Raw genomic sequence first — 22,995 nt, 5'->3', positions numbered from 1 at the left:
ACTAAACTAAAAAGCGTTTCTGAAATATTATCTATAAAATATGTAGCAACAATATCCAGCATTTGCTTGGGAGGAGCTGAGTAACTCGCTCACAGCGCTGACAGTAGTGATGAATGACCAAACTTCTGACAACATCTTGACATGGAATTGTGTAAACAAGGAATATGTTGGCCTTTCACTCAGTTGCCTCCTCTATGTGTTTGTAAATTAACATGAAAAAAATCGTAAATGTTTTCTGTCTAAAGTAGAGAGCAGCAGCACTAATAGTGTTTTTCTTAATATTCCTTTTAATCAAGTTAATTTTTTGTACATCATTTTATACCTTTTGTGTTTCTTTTCATTTTTAGAACCAAAAGACAAGAAGGATACATGTCCTAATATAAGCCTAACTTGATTTCTTGGCATTTCCTTTGAAAATTTGGGTTTGTTCCTGTGTTATCTAATGACTTCCCCATTTTTCAGCCGGTGTCATTTTTTTTCTTTACCTGTTCTGGCACATTTCAGACTTAAGTGTTTTTCTGCCTTTCCTGAATATTAATGGTACATGTGTTTTGGTCATTTATCTTCAGCGCTTTCATGTTTGCACAAGGGTAAATAATTCATTTCCCTTTTCTTGTTGATTTCCTTATTTCTTTAAATATTTTTTTCCTTTTCCTACAATAAATCTTTTATTGCATATCTTAGAAATCAACTAACGATCTCTTCTGTCATGTGCCTTTGAAATATGTTATTCTCTTAATGACTTGTCTTCTGTAGAGAAAATTGCTGTTCTGAAAATAGGATGATTTCCCACTTTGCCTGAAGACACTGTCCTTGAAATATTTGGAGGCTGTTGTGCTCATTACCCCTTCCCGTTGCAGCCTGCCATGTAGTTTCAGCAGTTTCAGTAGTTTCTATCCTATGGAAGGGCAGAAATGCTGTTTTACTTTAGAGTGCTTTCCATATAAGACATGCAAGAAATGCCAGTATCCTTGATAGATACTGGATCTCCTTCCATTTATGACCAGCTTTGTGAGCACACCCTTCATAGAAAATGATTTGGGGAAAACTCATGGGGATTTAATTTTTGTAGATTGAACCCCTCCATTACTAGGTTCTTGGAAATAGTCTATTGAATGGAAAGTCAGTTGCATGATCCAGGTAGAAACTTATTTTCTCCTTTACTCCTCCATAAAACCTCCTCTCTCCTGGTTTTATGATTAAGGTTTGTGAAAGTTTTCTTTTTTTTTTTTTTTTTCCATGTAAAAACACTCTCCCTCTGTCGAGTTCAGTTGCTGGATGATTCAACATAGCCCTTAGACAGATGTGCCATTTTAAAGTGGTTTAAAATTGACAATCCCCAGTGCTCAGGATGAATTTTGTAGAATTGACCTTCTCGGCCAGGACGGGTCCATCTTTTGCCCTGCCTGAAAGGAACCTGATGAACTATCTGTCTTCTGCCTCTTCATTTCAAAACAGGAAATGACTTTCACTTACCAGTACTTGTCCATGAGCTGGTAGTAGACATTTATGGTCATCTAGATGAGTTTGGCACCTTCCTGTCTGTTTCAATGGCAGAGTAGCCTTCAGAGCTTTGATTCCAGGGTAAACTCTTTCATTGTGTCTCATAGTGATGAGAAAGTGACTGGAAAACAAACTTTCAGACCAGTGAACACTACAATTTTTTATGCAGATGGATTCAAGATTTCTCTAAGTTTCTTTTCTTATTTGTTGTTACCTATGATTTTTCCACCTTCCCAAGGGTTCTGTGAATGGTTAAGGCTGTCAGCTTGATTTTGGTGTCAAGCATTGGAGATCAGTTTGCAAGTTCACATCCTTTTCTGAAGAATTAAGAGGCAGCCAAAAACAGCACAAATGAATTTTCCTTTCATATTGTAGTTGCTCATTATGTTTGATGTGAAGGCAATGGCCTAAGGCCAACATCTTCCCTAAATAGATAGAGGGAGAGATGGTTTGGACTACACCTCTGTGTTTTCGATTTCTGAGCTCTTTTCTGTTGGGGTAGTGGGGGAGAGGAAAGTGTGTCACTTGGAACTTGGTTGTTTTCTACCCATCTTCATTTTCCTAGTTTGTTAGTACCAAAGATCATCAGGATCCCTAGAGAATACTTACACTTAAAAATAGAAGTTACTCAGACTAAATTTTGATATAAAATCTCTGCAGATATGAGTATCATTTAAGCCATTATCCTTATAAGCTGAAATTATTCTTTATAGTCCTGATAAAGAGTGTCTACTATAATTTCACTTGTATATGCTTGAATGTGGGCAATAGAATTTATCCCAAATACCTTTGTTTATCTCTTAGTATTGTCCTGCTTCACCATGTCTGATTTTGATTCAGGGCTTCAGGTTTTTGCTAGCTGAGGAGGTGTCACCATATTAATTACAAGAGGAGTCATTGAGTAAAGATAGATTCACTGAATATAGATACAGAAAGAGTAAGTTATTGCTGTAATGTATTAAGTTCAGGTTCACTCCTGACCTTACCTAAAACTGAGAGAACTTAAGGGCTTTGTTCATTTTCTCTGTATTATCTCCTTTCCCTTTGGCGAGTGATGTAGCATATGGATATTTGTAATTAAAATGGAAAGGAAAACAAATTGAGAATAGCAGGAGATTGAAAACTTTGTTGGAAGGATTATGTGGGGAATGGTGTGTCACCTCTGAAACCTGCTGTCAGAAACAAAATTGAGTGCAGTTCAATAGTTGTACCACAGAGTGTCACAATTTGACTTCACTTTCTACCACCTTGCATCTTTTCCCATCGTAGATGAAGGTATTTACAAAGCGGGAGAAAATCGGTCTGAAATGCTGGGAGCAGTTGAAGTTCAAGAAGATGAAGATACTCGTGTAGAAGTTCCACTGGACCAGGTAATGACTGAGCTTTAAATAAATTGATTTTTTTTTTGGACCACAGGTCGTATGTGTTGTTTTTCTTTCTCCAGTTTCTTTCATGAGCACAGCATAATTCTGTGGGGACGATTGAAACTGCTGTCTTTATGGCTCTTTTTATAGGAGCTTTAGAGCATCTTCCCTTTTCTGTTAGCCTGTCAGATACTGGTTATGTTGTCGTCACAGAACACCCTCAGAACTGGTCTGACAGGGCCTCAAACAATCAGGCCTCACTAACAAATGGATTCACTTGAATCGCAGGTGGTGGAGAACTGGGTTATCCTGGTGGAGCAGTGTGAAGGGACTACGGCGCAGAATCTAGGTCCTAATTCTGGCAGTCCTGAATCACAAACAGTCATGGATTTATCTACCTTTCTTTGTGTTTTGTTTTTGTGTTTGTAAATCAAGCTGCCAACACTCTCTCGTATTTGAGCAACAGGATAGGTAGTTGGCCAACCTTTTCATCATAAGACCATGTGCAATAATTAGGTTTTGATGTGTTATTGACTTTTATCTAGTCTAGGGTTGTAAATCCTTTGTTTTATTTTGTAGTGTTTTATTAAATAAAATCTTGTGATCTGATATAATCCAGGAGATAGTAGCATTTACAAACAGGAGAGAGACCAGCACAACAACATGCTAAAATGTTTAGTGTGCAAGAGCGTACGACACGCAAGGAGAAACTTGGGGAACCTGGTTTCTTGAGCCTTAAAGGCTAAATGAGAGAAGGCGATTTCTGAGTTTCTCTCCACTTCTTATCTCAGCTACGTATGGAATTAGAGAAGTTAGTGCCAACCATTTCTCTGAGTTGCACAGAGAAAGGGCACAGAAGTGGCCATAAATAGCAACAATGTACAACAAATCAATGTTTGATTGCCTATAAGGGAAAACATTTTCAAAGTGAGGGTTGTAAGCACTATCTTGTCTAGAAACGATGTGAAATCTCAATCCTCAGTGTTTTTTAAAACTAAATTGGACAAGGCAACCTCTTTGAACTTCACAGTTAGTCTTGCTTTCAACAGTGAAGTGGCAGTGGGCTGGATGATCTCTATAGGTTCCATCCAGCGTATTTTTTTCTGTGATTCTGTAGTTGTTTATGCCAGATTTCAGTCCTATAGTTAATGTTTTTGGTAACTTTAGTCTGGTTTTTGTGCTTACTATTTTTTTTAAGTAATTTCAGTTTGGGAAAAGAATAGTAGACAAGCTGTGTCTCCAGTCTTAAAGATAAATGTCTGAGGAGAAGCTGGACAGAAGTTTTACAACCTTATGCTATGCTGTGATTTCTGCCTCTGTGTTACCAATTTGTGCTTTAACGAAGCTACTTGTGACACTGCCACTGCAGCAAGTTTGAAGAAAGGTACCATATCAGTCTGGAAAAAAAAAAGTCTGGATCTCTGTGTTCACTTTATTTTAGGCTGCTGTTTCTATATGACATAATTCTCAGTGAGTGATTGCTTTTAAAGGGAAGGATTGTTGCTTAGCTATTCTGCAGACATTGCTTTTGAAGACACATGATCCAAGTGATGGAAAGATGCAAGAGCACGACTGATCCTGGTCCCTGGTACAAGGAGTTTGGCAGCTGGGCCTTTTCACAGCAAGTACCTGCCTTAGAGAGCTCTGTGCCAAATGCCACCAACCCCATCAGCCCTGCTGTGTGCAGCTGAGGGGGTGTGACAGGGTGTGCTGCTTGTGCTGAGGGTAGCGATGTTGGGGAAGAACATTCCTCCCGTCTGCTTCATCTCTGTTCCTTACGCCATCCGGCGGTGTGTCCTGTCCAGGTCTGGGCTGTGTAATAATCAATTTGTGAGATGATTAGCCTGTTTATTGGCCTCTGTAGGGGCGTAAAGAATTCCTCTGGGAAGTGTAAATCATTTGACAGTGCAAATTGGGTCGTCAAGTCCCAGTTTATAAGTTGATTAATGCTTATGAAATCCAAGAGCCCTCGAGATAGGAGTCTTACCTCTCCATGGAATTGCCGCGGCACCGGCAGTGCCTCTGGCCCCTGCACTGGCAGCCTTGCTGGTTTGCACCAGCTCTGCTGCTGCTGGCGACTGTCATTAGGGAGAGGAGAGCAGTGAATTCCTCACTGCCAGGGCTGAGTGTGGCAGACACAGCTGCAATGGTCGATTTGGTTGCTGTGAGCATCACTCGTGCTGGTCGGCTTGCGGCGTCGGGGCTTGCGCGATAACCACTGAGCTCGCTTACACGGGCCCTCCTGTCACCTTCTGATGCAAAGGGTTCAGGTGCTTCCAGCTGGGCAGGGAACTGTGTCAATTCTGGTAGCATGCGTTTGCTCATGTATCAAACATCCATTTTATTCATAATTTTCTGATTTTTGTATTTTCAGGAAAGTAAAGCAGAGCGCGCAAAGCACCAAAATCTTTTCTCCTCACTCTTTATTGATAACGCAAGCTATGGTTTATTTCTGAGTTTTAGAACTACGTATATAGCTTCCTATACCATCTGGCAAGTAGACAGGCTGAACAGTTCTGCATACACTCAGTTATTCCAAAATAACTGAGGTTACTCAGACTTTGGAAACATTTAGCATTTTGCAGGTACAAATTCTTGCTAATGGCAGCTTTATATAGTTAAAAATCTGTGATGTAAAGCTCTTTTTTTGTAGCTTGTTCTTAGCTGAACTCAGTTTGCATTCCGGAAACATGAAACAGGACGGCCAGCCGGTGCTTGGCTATCTTGTATAATAGATAAATATTTACGTGCCAGTTCTCACGAGAACGCTGAGCCTTCTAATACGCTATTGTCATTTTCATCAGCCACCTAAGTAAGGTGGTGATGACAGAGCTTAGTCTTTTTTTGTTGTTGTTTGTCTGTCTTACCATTTGAAGTACAGAGTTGAACAAATGCCAGATTAGCCATTAACTAAACCTTGTATAGCACTGGCTAGACACCCGCTTGTGTCTTACTCTGTAAAAATGCTGTCTGCCAGTTGAGAACACATTGAAGAACAGGATTTGCTTTACTCCAGACTAGCTGGCACTTGCATTTGAACATCAAGAAGGAAAAATCAATGTTTTGCCTAAAACCAAACCAGACCCTTCTGTTCTGTATTCTGTACCAAGATTTCAGGTTCCAAATACAAAATGGGCAATTTCTTCTTCTGACATGCCGCCTTACTCCACTTTGGCTGTTTCAACATCCGTGGAAACTGATGAGAGACTATGAAATCGTTTGTGCAAATAGCTGGGGAGCAATGCCATTTTACTTGGGAAGGTGTTTGCAGGTCTTGGCACGGGGGAGCAAAAGAGTAGAAGTTTTGTATTTGAAATGCTGACTGAATGTGTTACTTGCATCTGCTGTTAATGATATAGATGTGTTCCAGGTAACCTTTTTCTAAGATACTAAAATTGTCAGCTAGTGAAGCTTTGAGAATCAACTACTACTTTCTCTTCGATTTTATTTCAGTCCCAAAGATGAGTAAGTGTGACAATTAAGAGATATAAAATTGCTGAGTGTGTGCAAGGTCCCTAGAAGGAATTCAGGTGTATTACTGTGCAAGCCTGCTTTGCTATGGGAATGTAGAATGGCTATTTAGATACAATTCATCTGAATTATTTTGTTTTCCTTCAGACCCATCATCCTCATCTCCCTCTCTCTTTCTTGGTGTATTTATAAAGATTACTGGAAGGTAAATTTGTCTAATGGGCTGTGATTTTGGGGACTGTTGTGGATGGTCACTCTCCTGGTTCTTTCGCTAGCCATTTACCTTCCATTATTCCAGATATGTCCACTGGTTAATGCAGTCCTGATGCTACTCATTATTCTCCATTTTCTGGGCTGTGATGTGATGTGAAACTGTAGAGCTCCCTTAGGTGCCCTCGGTGTAGCTGGAGCATACCAGCAGCTGCAGAAATTTTTCACCTTTCATTTGCAGTTTTCAGGATGAAGCATACATTTTGCTTTAGAGACCCACGATTCACCTCAGTGAACTGAACAAAATGTTTATCTTCCCTATTGCTGAAGGCAAAATGTTTAAGTTTGCACTGATTCAACATTAAAATAGCCTGACTGCTCAAAGAGACATTCCTTGATTATATTATAAAGGCCAGAACTCTTCTCAAGCAAACATTTTGTATTACATCAGTAAGACTTTCAGAATGGCGTTTGAAAAGAATATATACAAGAAAAAGAAACCTTTTGTGTATTTCTGGAACATCAGCATGGCATCTTTTGAAATGTCTTGTGGCTTTCTCATGTGCCATTATCTACAAAGGTGTTCAATGGATCATACTGCATTGTAATGTGTCAGGTGTGAAATTTAGGATCAATTTTCATGTACACACAGAAATGCTGTTTTTGAAAAAATAGACTTTTTTTTTTGTCAGTGAAGTAGGTGAGAAAAATGTTGCTGACTTGGATATAGCTTAGAAAATTAAGAACTTGATCAAATATTTATTTCTTTGCCGTGGCCTTCCTGTGATTAGGGAAGTCCGCGCGTTTCTAGTTACCACACATAACTGAGGGATGGACTTTGCAAGCACGTTCTTCTCCACAACTTCCACAGCTGCGCCACTGCCCTTGATTTTGGGTACTATGATCTTACGGAAAATCAGACTCAGGGACTCAGGCACTATCGCTGTAAAAATGCATCAAACATAAATAAGTTGTTTCGTTGTGGGGCTGAATACATTTTTTGCCTTCAGGAACAGTGCCACATTTACTATGTGGGAAATGTAAGCCTCAGAAACACTTAAGTATTCATTTCCTTGTTTTTAAGTACTTGGCTTTGGTAAACGATGTGGAAGATGTGTGCTGCTGTCACTTAGCAACCCTGTCTGGTTTGGGAACAAAATGTTTTGCTGTTGGCATCTGAGCAGTGCAGCTGCAAAGCGTTTTTGACTGAGTAGTAGCCGGGGCACCTTGATTTCTAAGACGATTGGTGCAATCAGACTTTAGCATTTCTGATACTGTATCTATTAGATGTGTTTGTGCCAATGTGTGTGACCATTAAGATTTTGTTGTCTGCCTCATTGCTTGTCTGTTGTGACCACTATCTAAACAGACATTTGCAAACAGTTATGTTTTACATTAATGGTATAAAATAATTCCCGTCTTAAAACATGGGTGATATTGCACTTTTCAATACTCCAGAATCAGTCATGTACAAACCTACCAAGAGGTTGCATTAGCATCCCTGGAGGAGGAGAAGCCAAATGCTTCCACGTCTAAAGATTTCCTGACTTATTGCTGTTGAATGATGATGGCATTTGTTAATGTAGCTCTTAATGAACGATACTGTGATGAGTGTAATTAGAACACATCTTTCTCTTTTTGAACACTCTGTTTTTGCTGAGATTAAAAATGCCATCAAGCAACCATACCTCTTGAATGCAAAATGAATTTCCTACTCTTCTCTCTCTAGTGTGAGGACTCTAGAAAACAAGTTGGGGTTGTGTTTTCAGCTTTGTTAAGATGACAGTGACTTCAGTTATTCTGTGTGCCTTTGGTTGACTCTAACTTTGACTACACTTACAGTATGTTTTTGGTGGTGTGTCTTCTTATAGATAGTCCATGATAAGCAAAGATTCATGCTCGCAATCATGAAGGTGCAGTTTGAAAGCTGGTTATTTTAGCTGCAGTAATTTCAACTAGGGAACTACGCAAGCAGTGTCTGTGCTGAAAAGATTAAGCTAGCTAAACAGGTTAGAAGATTACTTTATATTTTCCTGCAATCATACAAAAAGAAAAGTAAAAACCTTCTTATGAGCACTTCTGGCTGTAGGAAGAATGAAAACAATCCATCACAGTCGCTGGGAAAAGATGCACCACTTCCCTGTCCTAGAAGACATTTACACTTTACAAAAATTACCTCAAGGAATAAGAATATTATCACCTTACGCCTCTGCAGTCTTATGTTTAGTGCTGTCAAGTTCACGTTGTTTTGCTGTCTTTCATGATGTGGACATAGGACTGGAAGTACACAGGCACGCTTACCTTTTAGTTTATTACAGTATAAATGTGTAGTTACCGTTGCTTACAACTCACTGCGTGCTTCCAAAGAATTTTTGAAGTACCACTTGTTTTCATTTAAGACCCTGAAATCCCTCCTGTTGACTGTTGGACATTAATATTTGCCAAACATCAGTGAAGATGGTAGATATGTTTGTTTAGTTGTGTTGTAAAGTTGTATTACAAAGTTATATTACAAAAAAGACTGCAGTCACTCATGTCCAGGGCTATAACTGGTTCTCTGAATTTGAATTGCCTTGTAGTTTCATGGGAATCCCAACTGGAATTTACTTGTACTACCTCATGTAAACCCATAGGGTGGTTCAAAGCCTAAGTCAGACTTGCATGCAAAAAGGAATAGCAGAACCCCACATCTGTTTCAGCTGTCCATCTATTGCATTCTCTATCTACAGATGGTCTTAATGGAAATATTCTGGTTATTTAAAAGATTACTGATAAAAAGCTAATGACTAAGATGTGAAATGTCACTGCTCATCCCTGGGTAAACAAGATCATTGCTGACTTTTAGAAGTGAGTCTGATAATTTCTGCAAGGACATTAAGTTCTGGATCAGCCTACCTCTTTTGCTTTCAGTAGGCACATCCTGATTTATCCGGACTGAAAGAACACAGTTTGCACTAACTTCATGCGTACGCAACAGACATTTTGTAGGTGGAGACATGACTGGAGTGTACTGAAATCAATGAAAAGGTTGCCATTTCCTGCAGGGGACTTTGAATAAGGCCCTGACCTATAAGCACTTATCTGTTGGCTTTAGCTCAATCCTTCAGGTTCACTGGAAGCAGTGGAAATGCTCAGGGAAGTAAAGTTAAGCATGTACAATATTCACAGGCTTTAGAGTCTCAAAGTCTCTCTTTCTCTTCCTCGCCTATATATGTGTACATAAGCATTCTCTCTCTCCCTAAATATGAAAAACCTAACTTTTACCAGGCATTTCCCCTTCTCAGTGAAGAATATGCATTTAATACAGAGCATGCTGATTTCTGTAACTCTATAGCACAGCAAATAGAGCAATAAAATTTCAACTGAAAATACCATGCCTTTTATGTAAAGTGCATCATGTGATTTAATGAGTGATTCTGGCCTTCAGTTTCCCCCCTACAATTTTGCCTTAGGTCTGTTGTGTGTTCTGGAGTGCATCTTCTGTGCTGGTGTTCACATTTCAAAAACAAAAACCAAAAACCGAAAAAACCTCCAAAACCCAAACCCAAAACTATGTCTTTGCATGCAGTGGAAGCCATACTGCATTTTATAGTACCTTTTCCCTTGGTTCAATGTTGAGTTCAACTTGTTTGACACATCCCCTCTGAGGTAATACAGCTTGAAAAAAGCTTAAATGAAGAATGCATTTTGCATTCCCATTATTACCTATAAACATAACTTTTTATTTTTGCCTTTAGTAAGTTATGGTCATTGTAGTAATATGCTAAGGATATTTTGAAGTTTTCAATTACTATAGAAACATCATATCTGCATTGATGGGATTTGTTTCACTGAACTTGTGTTGTACTATTACTGTTCAGGCAATTTAGCTTGACTGATCAGGTTGAAATAAATGGCATTTGAGTATTACCTGATACCAGTCCCCCATGCACTTCCACTAAGTTTCTGGGTAAAGTTCAATATGTTGTGTTTAATGTTATTCACCGTTTTAACTCTTAAGTAATTGGATCTGTTTCTGTTTTAGACAGAAGAGGTCTAAATGAATCTAGCTAACACAGCAGTTAGGAAGTTACTGCCATTAGGCTTCAACGCCAAAGATTGCTGCCAAGGCAACAATCTGCCAAGGCCAGAAAAAGCATGTGCATTGGGATGCACGTGTGTGCACACCGGTGGTGCGGCACGAAGCCTGCACACCTTCCTCTGCGCTTTAACAGGAGCCGCTGTGCCAAGGCAGTTCTGCTAAGGGCACGCGCTGTTACACCTATATACTCGTATACCTGCTAGCAAATAGGCGTTAGCAAAAGCTACAAATGGCAGCATCTTGGATCACTACTACTGTTGACTAAGATAGCTCAGATTTGCCCTTCTTCTTTCCTTATTTTCTATTCATTTGATGTTTGGTCTGTCATAACAAAGCTAAAGCAAAACTAAAAGATTGCTTTTGATGGGAGTTGTTTGGTGTATTTAATCAAACCGGTGCTCCTCTATTCTTGTCAGAATCCAAATTTGCAAACTTTCTTAGTAAATTGAAAATAAATTAGTAGGTCACATGTGGCAGGTTAGCAGATATCTAAGAGGCTTCTCGGATCTACAGATGTTTGCTCTGTTTATATGCTGACAATTACAGGAGTTGTCTCAAGTTTGCATTTACATGCTGTCTTCTTTAAAGGTGTGTGTAAAGGTTTGTTTTTATTTCTTTATTTCAGTGGTAATCAGACCAGTTTGATGCCACCAGATGGAAGTGAGTCAGGGAGATATGTTTAAGAAATACGCCTAGACTGCTATCTTTCAAAAAACATTTTTTAGAGCCATTATTTAGCTAGTCAGGCAACCATGCAGTATTTCTAATTGTGAATCTATGGCTCATTAAGATGCAATAACTTGTCCTGTTTGACCCTGTATCAAAAGGTTATTGTGCACTGGCATAATAAAGTTGTCTTATGTTGCTGCTTAAATATCAAAGCGTCAGCAAGATATTTCATCAAGTGGTTTCAATCAATTGATGGTATCGTTAAACTGCCTTTTACTAATATGTTGAAGGTGATGAGGGAAATCTTTGGAAACACTAGTATTGGAGAGGAAATGGGATTTACAATTTAGATTTTATAGGTCTAGAGTGGATACCTGCCTGCTTAAGAACCACTAACAATAATAAAATTCTAATAATCTTTGACTAAGAGAAAACCTCTTTTAGCTTGTGTGCTCTAGATTTAGATTCTGGTGAGGCAGTGTGGGAGGCAGGCATCCTTTCACTCCTGTGGGATTTCTACTCTTTATTTTCATTCAAGCTTCTGCACGAGTACATAAGTCATCTTGGCAGTGGGGGCATTGGTTCACTGAATAGTCAGGTGAATCTTGAAAGCTGAAACTGGAAGACAAATAACAAAAACTAGATAGCATGTGCATCAGTCTTCCAGGTTGTCATGAAATGATGCTGCTAGTGGCTTTATCTACAGTGAGTTTCTGCCTACCCATCTTCACAATATGGGGCTAGATACTGGTCTAACTCCACATAGGACAATTCATTGTTAAATGTAGATGAAGCTGTACAAATCGTAATTGTACAACCCTACACAGAGGTCTCTGGGAAGAAGAATGTTGTTATGGACGTGAACAGTTTGTCTGCAACATCTCTGCTGTTACTTCCCTGTGAGTACAAAGGAGACAGGCTGTGCGACAGGACTGGTTGGTGTGACGTGGTGCTGTCCATACCAGTGCCAAGCACCTCCCGGGGTACCGTGTGCGGGCTTGTGCTATGTGGTATTTCATTGTGGCAAAAAAGTATTTAGTAAAGGCCAGAATGTTCAAGAACCAAAAATGGCTGGAACAAAAGAGCTGTTGCTGGGTTCTTGTTGTTTAAATATGATCAAACAGATTAACCCAATGAAATATATTTAATCTCACTAACTGTTTTTGTGTAGAGTAAGAGTGAAACAGTAAGGTGTCAGTGCAACAGCGGCATTTTCCGTTCATGTAGATAAATCTCCGATTAGCAGGCTTGCTCCTCAGTAATGACGCAATTCCAATACTGATGTATGTCACATCTCAGCATTGCTTGAAGCATTTGGTTGAAAAATGCGTTCTAATGCTGCTGCTTTTCCTTTCATCAGAGACCAGCAGAAACTGTAGATGAAGAAGAAAATGCAGAAGAGGAGAATGACAATGATGGGGAGACCTATACAGGAAGGGAAGAATATCCAGAAGTGAATGGAAATGAAAGTGAGGAATTTGCTGAAGAAAGAAAAGAAGCAGAAGAAAATGAGAAAAAGTTAGATGGGAATTATGAAGACAAACCAGAAGAAAGAGAGAATGTCGACCAAGCAGAGGGAGAGGAGGTTACCCTTTTAAATGGAATGACAACTGAAGAAAATGGTGAGGAGCAGTTGAACAATCAAAGTGACCTTCACCTTGAAGAAGAAATGAAAGAACAAGAGGAGTCTGACAATCAGAACCAGGTAAATGTTTATTCTTTCAAATCTGTAAGTTGTTTTTAAGTTACCTGTCTTACCATTAGGCTTCTCAGCCAGTCTCTTTAACTCACTCCTGATAAGGCCCTCAGATTATCTACTAGAACTTAAGTTTTTGGGGGAAGGCTCTTTTCCTTTAGTATAAATCTCTTACATCAGTAATTACAATATATGACCTCTAACTGAGGAAATATGTGTTTTTGCACTGATAAATCTTAGTGATTTTGAAAAAAAAATATTGTGATTTCTAGAAGAGCACAATCCTTATATATTTCCAAACTATGTCTATTATTTTGATGAGTGGCTTTCACTTCACAGAAGTTCAGATTAACATAGGATTTTCACTATTGCTTTGCGCAATTTTCATCTCAGTTCCTAAAATGTTCGAAAAGAGATTAGATAAACAGGGCCTTAAAAACAAGAGACTTTATTTGGATTAGAAGGAAATCACCTGTAATTTAGGGTTGCTGGTAAAACACTGTTGGTTTATGTGGGGACATGCAGCCCAAAGGGATCAAGTGAGCTACACTCAATGTCAAGTGAACTGACCAGTGAACAGAATTTGGGAAATGCAGCGCTTGCTTTGCCAAAGGCCACGGTCACTTCCCATCTGGATTCCTGAGAAGTGGAAAAACCTGTTGTGGCACCCAGCCTATGGACTGCTGTAAAAAAAGGCGTGCGCCTCTGCCTCTTGTGCCATGCAGAATAGTTCGAGCCTCCTTACTACTGATCTTTTTTTTTTTTTGTTTCTCTATGACGCACAAGGACATCTTTCAATTAAGTTAACAGAGAGCTGAGCAACATGACATTTTCTTGGGCCCTGAATTTATTGTATGCTTGATATGTTGATGGAAATTCATTTTAGAAATGCTGAAGTCATTATGGGAGCAGAGAATGTGAGTGAGTGTTCACTTTAAATGGGTATGTGGGTAACCACATGTCTGATGAAAGAGGGAGAAAAGGTCTTATTTGAGTACTTTCCCCTTTGGAAGGTGTATAAGTGTAAACTAAACAAGAATGCTAACAAGATCACTTTTGGGAAATATTTTTTTTCACTTTAACAATTTCTCATGGAAATTAACACGGTATTGAAATGAAGTGAAATCTTTGTGACCCAATTAAGTTAATATTATGTGGTTTTTGATTCTTCTTTCTCTAGGTTGGCTCCCATCGTGGAAGAGCATCCACAAATCCAAGGGTGACAATCACCAGCCCACAAGAAAGTGAAAAAAATGACCAGACCAGTGACTATGCTGCAGTTGCATAGATACAAAAAAAGAAGTAATGAGGAGAAAATGAAGGATTACAATATTTTAAGTATAGAGGGTGTTATAGTTTCTGATTGATAATTTATAATGGGAAGATAAGTTGAGTGCCATGTACGGAGTCTTGAGATAATGCAATATGGAGTGACATAGATAATAAACGTTAATACCTATCAAGAGAGGACTGAATTATTTTTTCAAGATGTGACTTTCTGATGAAATTTAAGCAGGGGAACATAAGACTAATCTATAGTAATATTATAAAGAACTATTCTATGTTATAAGGTGGTCAGCAGTGCTAGAATCAACCATATGTACAACATCGTTCTAGAATGTGTAAAGGAAAGGAAAAAAAGACAAGTGAGTTAGATGTCAGAACTTTTCTATAAACTTGTTTAGAAAAGAGATATGATTGTGACTTTTAATGGGAATGTGTAGTATTCTTTCAGATTCCATGTGTGCAATACATGTGTTTTCCAGGCTTAAAATTATGATATAATGGAATGGGCTCTGCAATCAGTGGACTCATGCACACTGAAAATGGTGTACTACCATGAGGAGTCAGTCCTGATGGCCCTGAGTAGTGGCTTTCCAGTATATTCTTTAGGATCATTAGTATTTACATTCAAAAATATCCATGACTTAATGCTGAGAATGTACAGAGGCAGCCTACAACACCATAGTTTGTCTCCACTTGCAGCAAGAAGCTTTGGTGATTCTCCTGTCCTGAATCACTAGCATTTGGGCTATGGAGTAAGACAGCTTATTAAATCCTGTGACTTGTGTTCTCTTTTAGAAGTGGGAATGTATCTGATCAAAGTGCTAACAATTTAACAAATTTATTGTATTGAAAGAAAGAATAAAGGAAGGCAATCTAGCAGATTAGTTTAAAAAGATGAATTTGGACTGATTTGTAAATCAGTCCATGAGAAATTTAATTTATTAATGAATAAAATTGTGAGTGAGCCTAGACCCAGGCTGAAACTATCATGAAATCATTGCTATCAATGGAGCTAGTTCAGCATGAAACACACTGGGATAAGCCTGCCAGTCTTGTGTAAAACTCGGCAGCAAGTTTTGTGCTTATGGATCCTCCCTGTAGCCCTAATGCTTTAGAGTGTATCATCATCTTTCGGAGCATGCTGGTTTCTGACCATCTGTGGCTTCATTTGCAACAGTAAATAAGTCACTGATCCACAGTATTAGTTCTCATGACACCGATCCCATCACTCTTATTGCTTCTCTGCTAGGAATTTCAATAATTTGTAGTTCATAGAAACACAATGGTGAGAATAATTTAATTAATTATAAAAAGGAATAGTGGGTTTCTTTATTGTTAATGCTGGTAAATGATTGCTATGAGAAATTGTCATTTTTCTTGATTTCATGCCAGTAAGGAAAATGCTACATTTATGAGTAACTGAACTCAAAGCACTGCTTGAAGAATGTCTAGAACTACTTGTCATGATTGAAGCTCATACAAACATCTGCACTTTTTTTTGCAATTATTGAATATATTTTTCTAATGGAGTAGAAATACGTAGAGATCCTTCAGCATGTTTCTGAGTATTGGCAGTGTAAGTATAAAAAATATAACACTAAAAAGATAGGAACAGGATTAGAATCATTTTTCTTGGTCATTATAACCCTATGATAATTCTAAAATATCTGTGGTTTATATGTCTTTTGTCTGATAAATATATAAGGAAGTATTACATTTGAGATTGGTTCAAAATAGGCTCAAAATGTAGCAAAGGTCTTAAGCAAGTATATGTGCTTCTTTTATTTGCTGGAGCAATTAAGCTTTTGCTCAAATCTCTTTGATTTCAGTGGGATTTAAGCAGACACTTAAAATTTAGCAGAGGTAAAAGAGCAGTGAGAATAAAATAACTGTAAGTGCTTGTGATGAAAACGACATTCACAAATCCTCTATGTACCTTTCTAGCCAATCCTGAGGTGGAGTAATCTGTGCTGTGGCATTATAAAACCTATCAAGTAATGCTTAATCAGCTAGAGAAAGCAGCGGGGATTGCACCCTTGCAACCTTCTGTGTAAGGCATAGCAGGAAAATGGCTCATGTTGCATCTTTTCTCACTTAGAACTGAATAGTTCGTATGCTTAATGGGAAGCATGGGCTTACTGTGCTGAATCGAGACAGATCTTGCACTGGCATTACCATGCATGGCCTCTTGGCTTGAAGTTAGTGTTTTACCACATATGGGACCCTACTTAATATCATTGCAGGTGAAGACTTGAACAGCCTATGCCAAGTTCTTCATCCTCCAAAGTCTGAAATTAAATGAACATGCAAAAATATCCAAATTAAGATTTTTTCAATGACCTATTGAAATTGGAAAACACATTATTTGCCTCAAAATTTTGTAGCTGGAAATAATATTTAGAAGAAACAGAGCTTTGTACATTGACAGTCTTCTCCCTCTTTTTCTATTTGTAGCTGTTATCTGCCAGTGGTTTCTATGCCATTTCTTCCCTTTTCCTCAAATATTCAGTGTCTACCACACTTAAAAGATTTATAAATATCAATAAGAGTCATTTAAAAAGCTTAAACTAATTTTTAATGATCTGGAATGTAATCAGTCTTTCATGGGAACGTGAAAGTACAGATGAGTGTTATTCAGCCTTCTAAATATTTTCCCTCCTGTTGCTCATATTTTAAAGAAGATAGTATATTTTTCTTCAGAATAGCCAATCCAACTTGTTGGAACTAGAGATACAAGCATTTTCACCTTACAACGCTGTAAATAGAGATAATTATTTTATTGTATAACCAATAATTCTGATGTTAAGGTAGAAGGTAAACAAGAAGTGTGCAAGTGGTCTTACTAACAGTTGGTGCAAGCATGTGTGCATTTGCTGTGTGTGATATCCTAAAAGTTTTACGGAAGAAATATTAGTTTGTTAAGCCTATATACAACAGTTCTGAGTTTTCTAAGCATTGTTTTATTGTTTTGGTTTTATTTATCAAACCAATGTGCGATTAAAGAGCGTTAGTATATAGGTATTCCTGTGTTTTCCTTCAGGTCAAGGCCAGGTTGACATTAAGTCTGTCTTTGGATGACTGTTACCAGTTATCAAACTCTTACAATTCTTCTATAACTAGAACTTTATAAAAATGAAGTTTGGTATTTACTGTTTTGCAACTGAGACAGAAAATATGCTGACAATTTAGCTGTTATCTATGAATAACATCACAGTTAAACTGGCCAGCTTTTTTCAGTGTTTTGGGCCATTAAAAATGCTCAAGTTAGGACCGGATTTGTGTGTATAGACATACTGTTCAGCTGATGCTGAACAAATAACACTAGTTCTGTCTGTTCACTGGGAAAACTATCAAGCATCTAGATATCTCACTAGTAGGAACACTTTTTACTTATCTGCTATACAAGGTGATTTCCCAGTTTCAGCAAAACATGGAAGCGTAGGCTGAAGTCCCATAGCTTAGTTCCTAGTTCCTAGAAATGGGTAAAGAAGAGGAAAATGCAATCTCCTCTCAATCTCGTTGAAATTAAAGAAGAAAAAAGATAATACAGGTAAGTATGCTGATTGCTTGAGAATACTAAGATGGGGGTTGCATTGGCTGTTTTCAATGATTATCCTAAAGGAACCTCAAAATAACTTTTAGATAATAAATGTAAGCACAAAATGAAGCACCTAGAGTAAGGATACATTTGCTAAATAATAGCGATAAGAAGGATTTGTTTGGGTAATGCATTGGGAAATGCAAGTTTTGGGTGGCTGACAGCCCTCAGTCTAAGTTTTATCTGAAAGAAGTGCTTCAGACATGGCAATAGCTACCTAGTATTATTAGATTATTGCTTATACACAAATTTATATGTGCGTTGTTACAGGCCTGTGTGCGAGCACTCTTAACAGGATGCATTTTCTGTGTGCTTATGTATAATGCACACATAAAGTGCATATAATCTAGTCTTGTTATACTTTAATGGTAAGCAAAATATTATTCTTTGCAGCTGAAATTCCCTGTAATTATGCAATAAAATATAATTACACCTAACAATAACTATCCTTATAAAAGGGCGACATATTTTTAAGTTATGTGCGTACTTTTCTGTTTGCTTAGTTCACAATGCTTGAAGTCCTGGAGGAAAATGAAAATAGCAGCAGCTGAAAACTAACTAGGAGCTAAGCGGATCATAAGAAAATAGGAAGAAGTTGAAAACCGAAGGAAAAAAAGTACAAATCTGTGCTACAACAACCTAAGCCGTGACTATAGTTGCCTGTAAATCACAGAATCACAGGATGCTTGAGGTTGGAAGGAAGCTCTAGAGAATGCTCACATTTTTTCTTGAAATCACCTGCAGCTATGATACTTAGGCCTAATATTTGTATTTTTTATAAATGAGTCCCTAACTCAATTATAACTTCTACTTGTCCACAGTAGGACCACAATTTAATTCAAAATACAGGTTTATTAGTTAAAAGCTTTCATGTAATAGTCCTTAAAAGGAGTATGAGAGTGAGTTTCCAGACTGAGAGTTCTTAGAGAAGGAAAAACTTGATTTTCTTATTTTATGATAAAATAGGTGGACACTAATCAGAGATTTCACAACATAAGCGGGATGCATGAAGCTTGAACCTTTGAAAAATCTAACTGTAGCCATGAATCTGCATGTTCTTGACATACCGAAACAAAATTTTATGGAGAATTAGATTCCTCCTAGTGTAGATGAAACAAGGGACTTTCTTCCTTTTTCAAAAACTGTTTGACTTCAGATTGAAAAAGCATTGCTAGAAGCTCATGCTCCAAATTTGGTGCAGTAGCTAGTAGGATAGAGCGTACGAAGATGCTGAAACTAACATCATGCCATTTATTTCTCAGCAAGATTAACAAAAAGGTTTGTGGAAATTAGTCATTAAGAAAAGCACCCCCCCACGCACACACGCACACACATTGCTTTTCTTCCCCCCTTATTCTCCCTTCCCTTGGATGATTGAGGCGGGAGGGAATGGCTCTTTCATTAGTGAGTGCTTAGGAGATGGGTACTACCCTACACCTGCGTTTACACATGGGTATGTTGATCCTCTTGGGGGATCAAGTACATTCAGGCCTCAGCACCCAGGTGTGTGGGGGTATTTCGGCTTTTCCCAGGTGGGAAGGACTTCTGTTTGGAGTGATTGATTGGGGAGTTGGTTTAGGCTCTTCTACCCCTGTGCCTAAATGTCCGTGTCAGAAGGGAGCCATTGCAGTGAGCTTCAGATACCCAGGTTGGTAGCAGGCTGTGTCTGAAGGGTTCTTCTCTCAAGGCTGCACTGCTCTCAGTGGCTTATCCTTGAGCAGGGATAGTAGGATAGTTGCAGTGCTTTGGGCTTTGGTATCTCCCCTTCAAGCCCATCTAAAGGTGGCAGATGGGCCTCTGTGTGTGAGCAGCAGCAGCAGCTGTGGCCTGGAGGCGCATCCTGCCCTCTCGGAGCCTTTCCCCAGCAAAGCGGACTCAACTGCGAATCTCGGGGCAGACAAGAGTGGAGGAGGAGATCTGGCATTCTTGGTGCCCAGAGGGTTTTTGACTAGCGCCTACTTTTCTGAAAGCCTCTTGCTTCCAACAGCAAGCGGAAAGGATTTTGCATTGCAAGGTGAGATGCAGCTGTACCCGCTGGTTGTACAGCGTGTTACAAAGCAGGGGCCCAAAGAGGCCATGAGCCTGTAGGTGATGAATGCTGCGGGAGGCTCTGGAAAGCGCTGCTTCCTCGGTCTGATGGCAAGTGCTCAGCAGTTTTTAGCATGAGGGGTTGTGTCCTGGAACAGATTTGTTCCAGTTTCAGGAGAAATCCCTTTGCAAGGGCATAGTTCAAGTGTGGCCCTTGGTCTGTGTAAGAGCTAGCAGAAGAGATTTCTTTTTCATTGTAGCTTCAAGGGAAAATGTACCCTCGTGCTAGGGGCACTGCAGCCATCCAAGAATAGAGTACTCGTGCATGCCTGGCCACCTAGGGTGGACAGGAATATTGGTATTAAAAGTTTTAAAAATGTCTGCTTCCATCAAGATTTCAGCCACGGTATTTATGCAGTCCAAGTCATAGGTTTTAGAGCTTTTCTGTGATTTTGATATTCACCGACAGATGATCAGCAGTGATGCTTGAAGGGCTGCAATTTGGCAGCTTCCCCCCTTCTGGCTCTCCCCTGGGGCTGCTTCCAGCTCACCTCCCTACGCCCTCCTCTGCTGCCTGCTCATGCTGCAGATCCACCGCTTCCGCGCGGTGATTTGGGGCAGGCAGGAGCCCCCTCAGCGACGTGCCTGGCGCGGGGGTCCCTATTGTCTCCTCCTCGCTGCTGCTCTGCAAACAGGCGCAGAGGCTGAGGAAGGAAATGTCAGGGCAGGAGGCTCCTGGAGGAGACGGAGAGAAAGGGCAGCAGATGCTGAAGTCATTATAAGAGCAGACGCAGGGCAATAATGACATTCCAGAAAGGCCTCTTTCTAGCCGAGTAGACACATTATTTGTCGTATCAGACTGGAGGGTGCCTTTAGCTAGGCAACGCGCTAAAGTGGTGAGTCTTGAAGATGTAATTGCTGGAGCAGCATATTTGAGCATAGCAATAAATTGACTGGCTTATTAGCAGTATTTAAAAATGATCTTCCATCTTTATTTGCAAAAGCCCATAAATGGTGAATTATGGAAAAAGCCTGCAAGAAACAGCTGCAAATGATTAGACAAAACAATAAAAGCAGTTACTTGCGTTCTTTCTTTTCTGTTTGCATGTCCATTAGAAATATTTCCTCGACTTGCTGTTAGTATGGCAGAGGTTATTTTCAGGGCAAGCCCTCAGCAAATTATCTGAGAACAAAACCAAACCTGTCCCTGCTTGATATGTATCAAGCGCATCAATGCAGGAAACGTACACTGTGTGGTCTGCCTCGTGTCCCAGTAATTGCTGAAGAAAATCTGGGTGTAGGTGGGCTGTTTGCCCAGACACCGGAAGGAGCACAGGAATCCCTAAATGTGTGAAGCAGGAAAAAAGTATGTGCAGTCTCCCCACATGCAATTGTGTCACTCGGGGACAAGCCGTGTGCTGGGAATGACCTGGCAGAGCCCAGATGTGGACAAGGTGACTGGTCATGGCTGGGTTGCCTCCCTGCTCAGGCTCTGCAGCTATTCCCTGCTCCCACACCCTGGCCAAGCTCCCTCCTGCAGCTGCTGGTCAGGAAGCTGCAGCCTCCCCACGCTGCCGTTTCCAAGCAGGGCTCTTTCCTGTGATTAGAAACCGTGTGCTGGGGAAGGGCGAGCTGAGGCTGCAGCAGAAGCTGGGAATTAAATGTGCTGATGGGCAGCTTGGGAGGAGGGGATGTTCCTGCCGCTCTGCCTGTGAGTCACTGTGCCCTGGGATTGAAAGGAAAATTAAGGGGTCAAGACAGCTCAGGGAGAAGAGGGGAACAGATGCTGAAGAGAAGCTACTGCTGGGCAGGGCGGTAAGGGAAGCGGATGGAATCACCGGGAGAGCACGCATTAATCAAAATTAAGCCAGTGATTAGCAGTCAGGCTGAAAAATGTGATTTCTTTCACCACAATTGCTGAGAAAATAGCACTGGCCTAGAAGGAGTTTCACTGTAATTTTCACAAATGAGAGCAGAAGGGGAAAAAAAAAACAGGGTGGACATGAAGAAACTGAGAGATGTATGTTGAGTGGGGAGGTCCGCGGGTGGAAATCAGGTCTCTGCTGTTCGAGTCAGACTTAGCTGCGTTCGGGAGGCCGTTAGTAGCCCCTGTGTGAACACGCTGGCGCGGGTGGCTGCTGCGAGGGGAGGCCCCGCGTGGTCCCCGCAGGCCAGGCCAGGCCCGGTGCGGGGCGAGCGCCCTGGCCCCGTGTGAGGGAGAGCTCTGCGTGGGGCCAGGCCGCACCACCCGCTGCAGGTCACCCCTCGCCCTGTCCTGCCCGGCTGGCGGGGACACTCCTGTGCTGCCATGGGCAAGGAAAGCACCTCGCCCTCCCCGCTGCAAACGCGTTAAAGCTTCACAAGAAAATGTTTCTAATATGACTTAGACTTCCCAGTATGTGGCTTCTCACAAGTGACAGCATTTTTTTTTTCCTGAGCATTTCTATGTTGCCTGTTGTGAAAGATTTCAGCCTCTGCAGTTCTCAATTGCGGTGAAGCGCTAAGCAACGGAAACAAGGGCCTAATGCGATGAAACGCGTGCGGTAGCTTTAGCCATGCCCATATCAGCAGCTTTCTTCTGCTGCTAAACCCCGAGCGCGCGTCCTGTCCCAGGAGGCTTCACTAATATCCTTGAGGGTTTTTCTTTCCTGGGCACGGGGCTCATGCCGTGACTCACCCCTCCTCACAGCGTCAGCGGGTCCAGCTGAGCGCAGCCGGCGCGCAGCGTGACCGAGCGCTTAGTGCTCGTACCCGTCCATTCCTGGTCATGTCGGCTGTCCTCTGGGCAAAACCCCAGCAGGAGAATGTGGGTGGCTGTGGCCTGTGTTTTGAGGCAACTCATAGATCCGTAGAGCTTCTTGGGATAAACAAACCCAAGCTAGGCTTTCTTTTATGGCTGGATTTCTGATCAAACTTTTAATAAAGCATTGACAAAATGTAGGTGGAGAGCTGGGACTCAGTAGTAGATTGTCCTCATCTCCTCCAGTGAACTTCATTGTAAAACTTAATGTCACTTTTTTTTTTTTCCCCTCCACGTGCAATTTTTAATTAAAAACGTTGTGTTGGAAGAGGTCAGGCTGGCCTGACT

The 22,995-nt window shown here is 40.4% G+C and overlaps 1 protein-coding gene across 1 annotated transcript in view; it reads left to right on the top strand.

Annotated features, from left to right (window-relative positions):
- Positions 1-14,457, top strand: part of DCDC2 (doublecortin domain containing 2) — a 57,662-nt gene extending 43,205 nt beyond the window's left edge. Inside the window, exons 8-10 of the mRNA XM_010211286.2 lie at positions 2,773-2,873; positions 12,659-13,003; positions 14,175-14,457. Of these exons, the coding sequence (XP_010209588.2) occupies positions 2,773-2,873; positions 12,659-13,003; positions 14,175-14,282 (554 nt within the window). The 3' untranslated portion in view covers positions 14,283-14,457. The remainder of the gene's footprint in view (positions 1-2,772; positions 2,874-12,658; positions 13,004-14,174) is intronic.
- The last annotated feature ends 8,538 nt before the right edge of the window (positions 14,458-22,995 follow it).

This window comes from Tinamus guttatus, unplaced genomic scaffold, assembly GCF_059628265.1.
Source record: "Tinamus guttatus ecotype Peru unplaced genomic scaffold, ASM5962826v1 Tinamus_guttatus_pri_ptg000497l, whole genome shotgun sequence".
Taxonomy (NCBI): Eukaryota; Metazoa; Chordata; class Aves; order Tinamiformes; family Tinamidae; genus Tinamus; species Tinamus guttatus.
The sequence above is the reverse complement of the archived record's forward strand: the minus strand, read 5'-3'. Positions and strand labels throughout refer to the sequence as shown.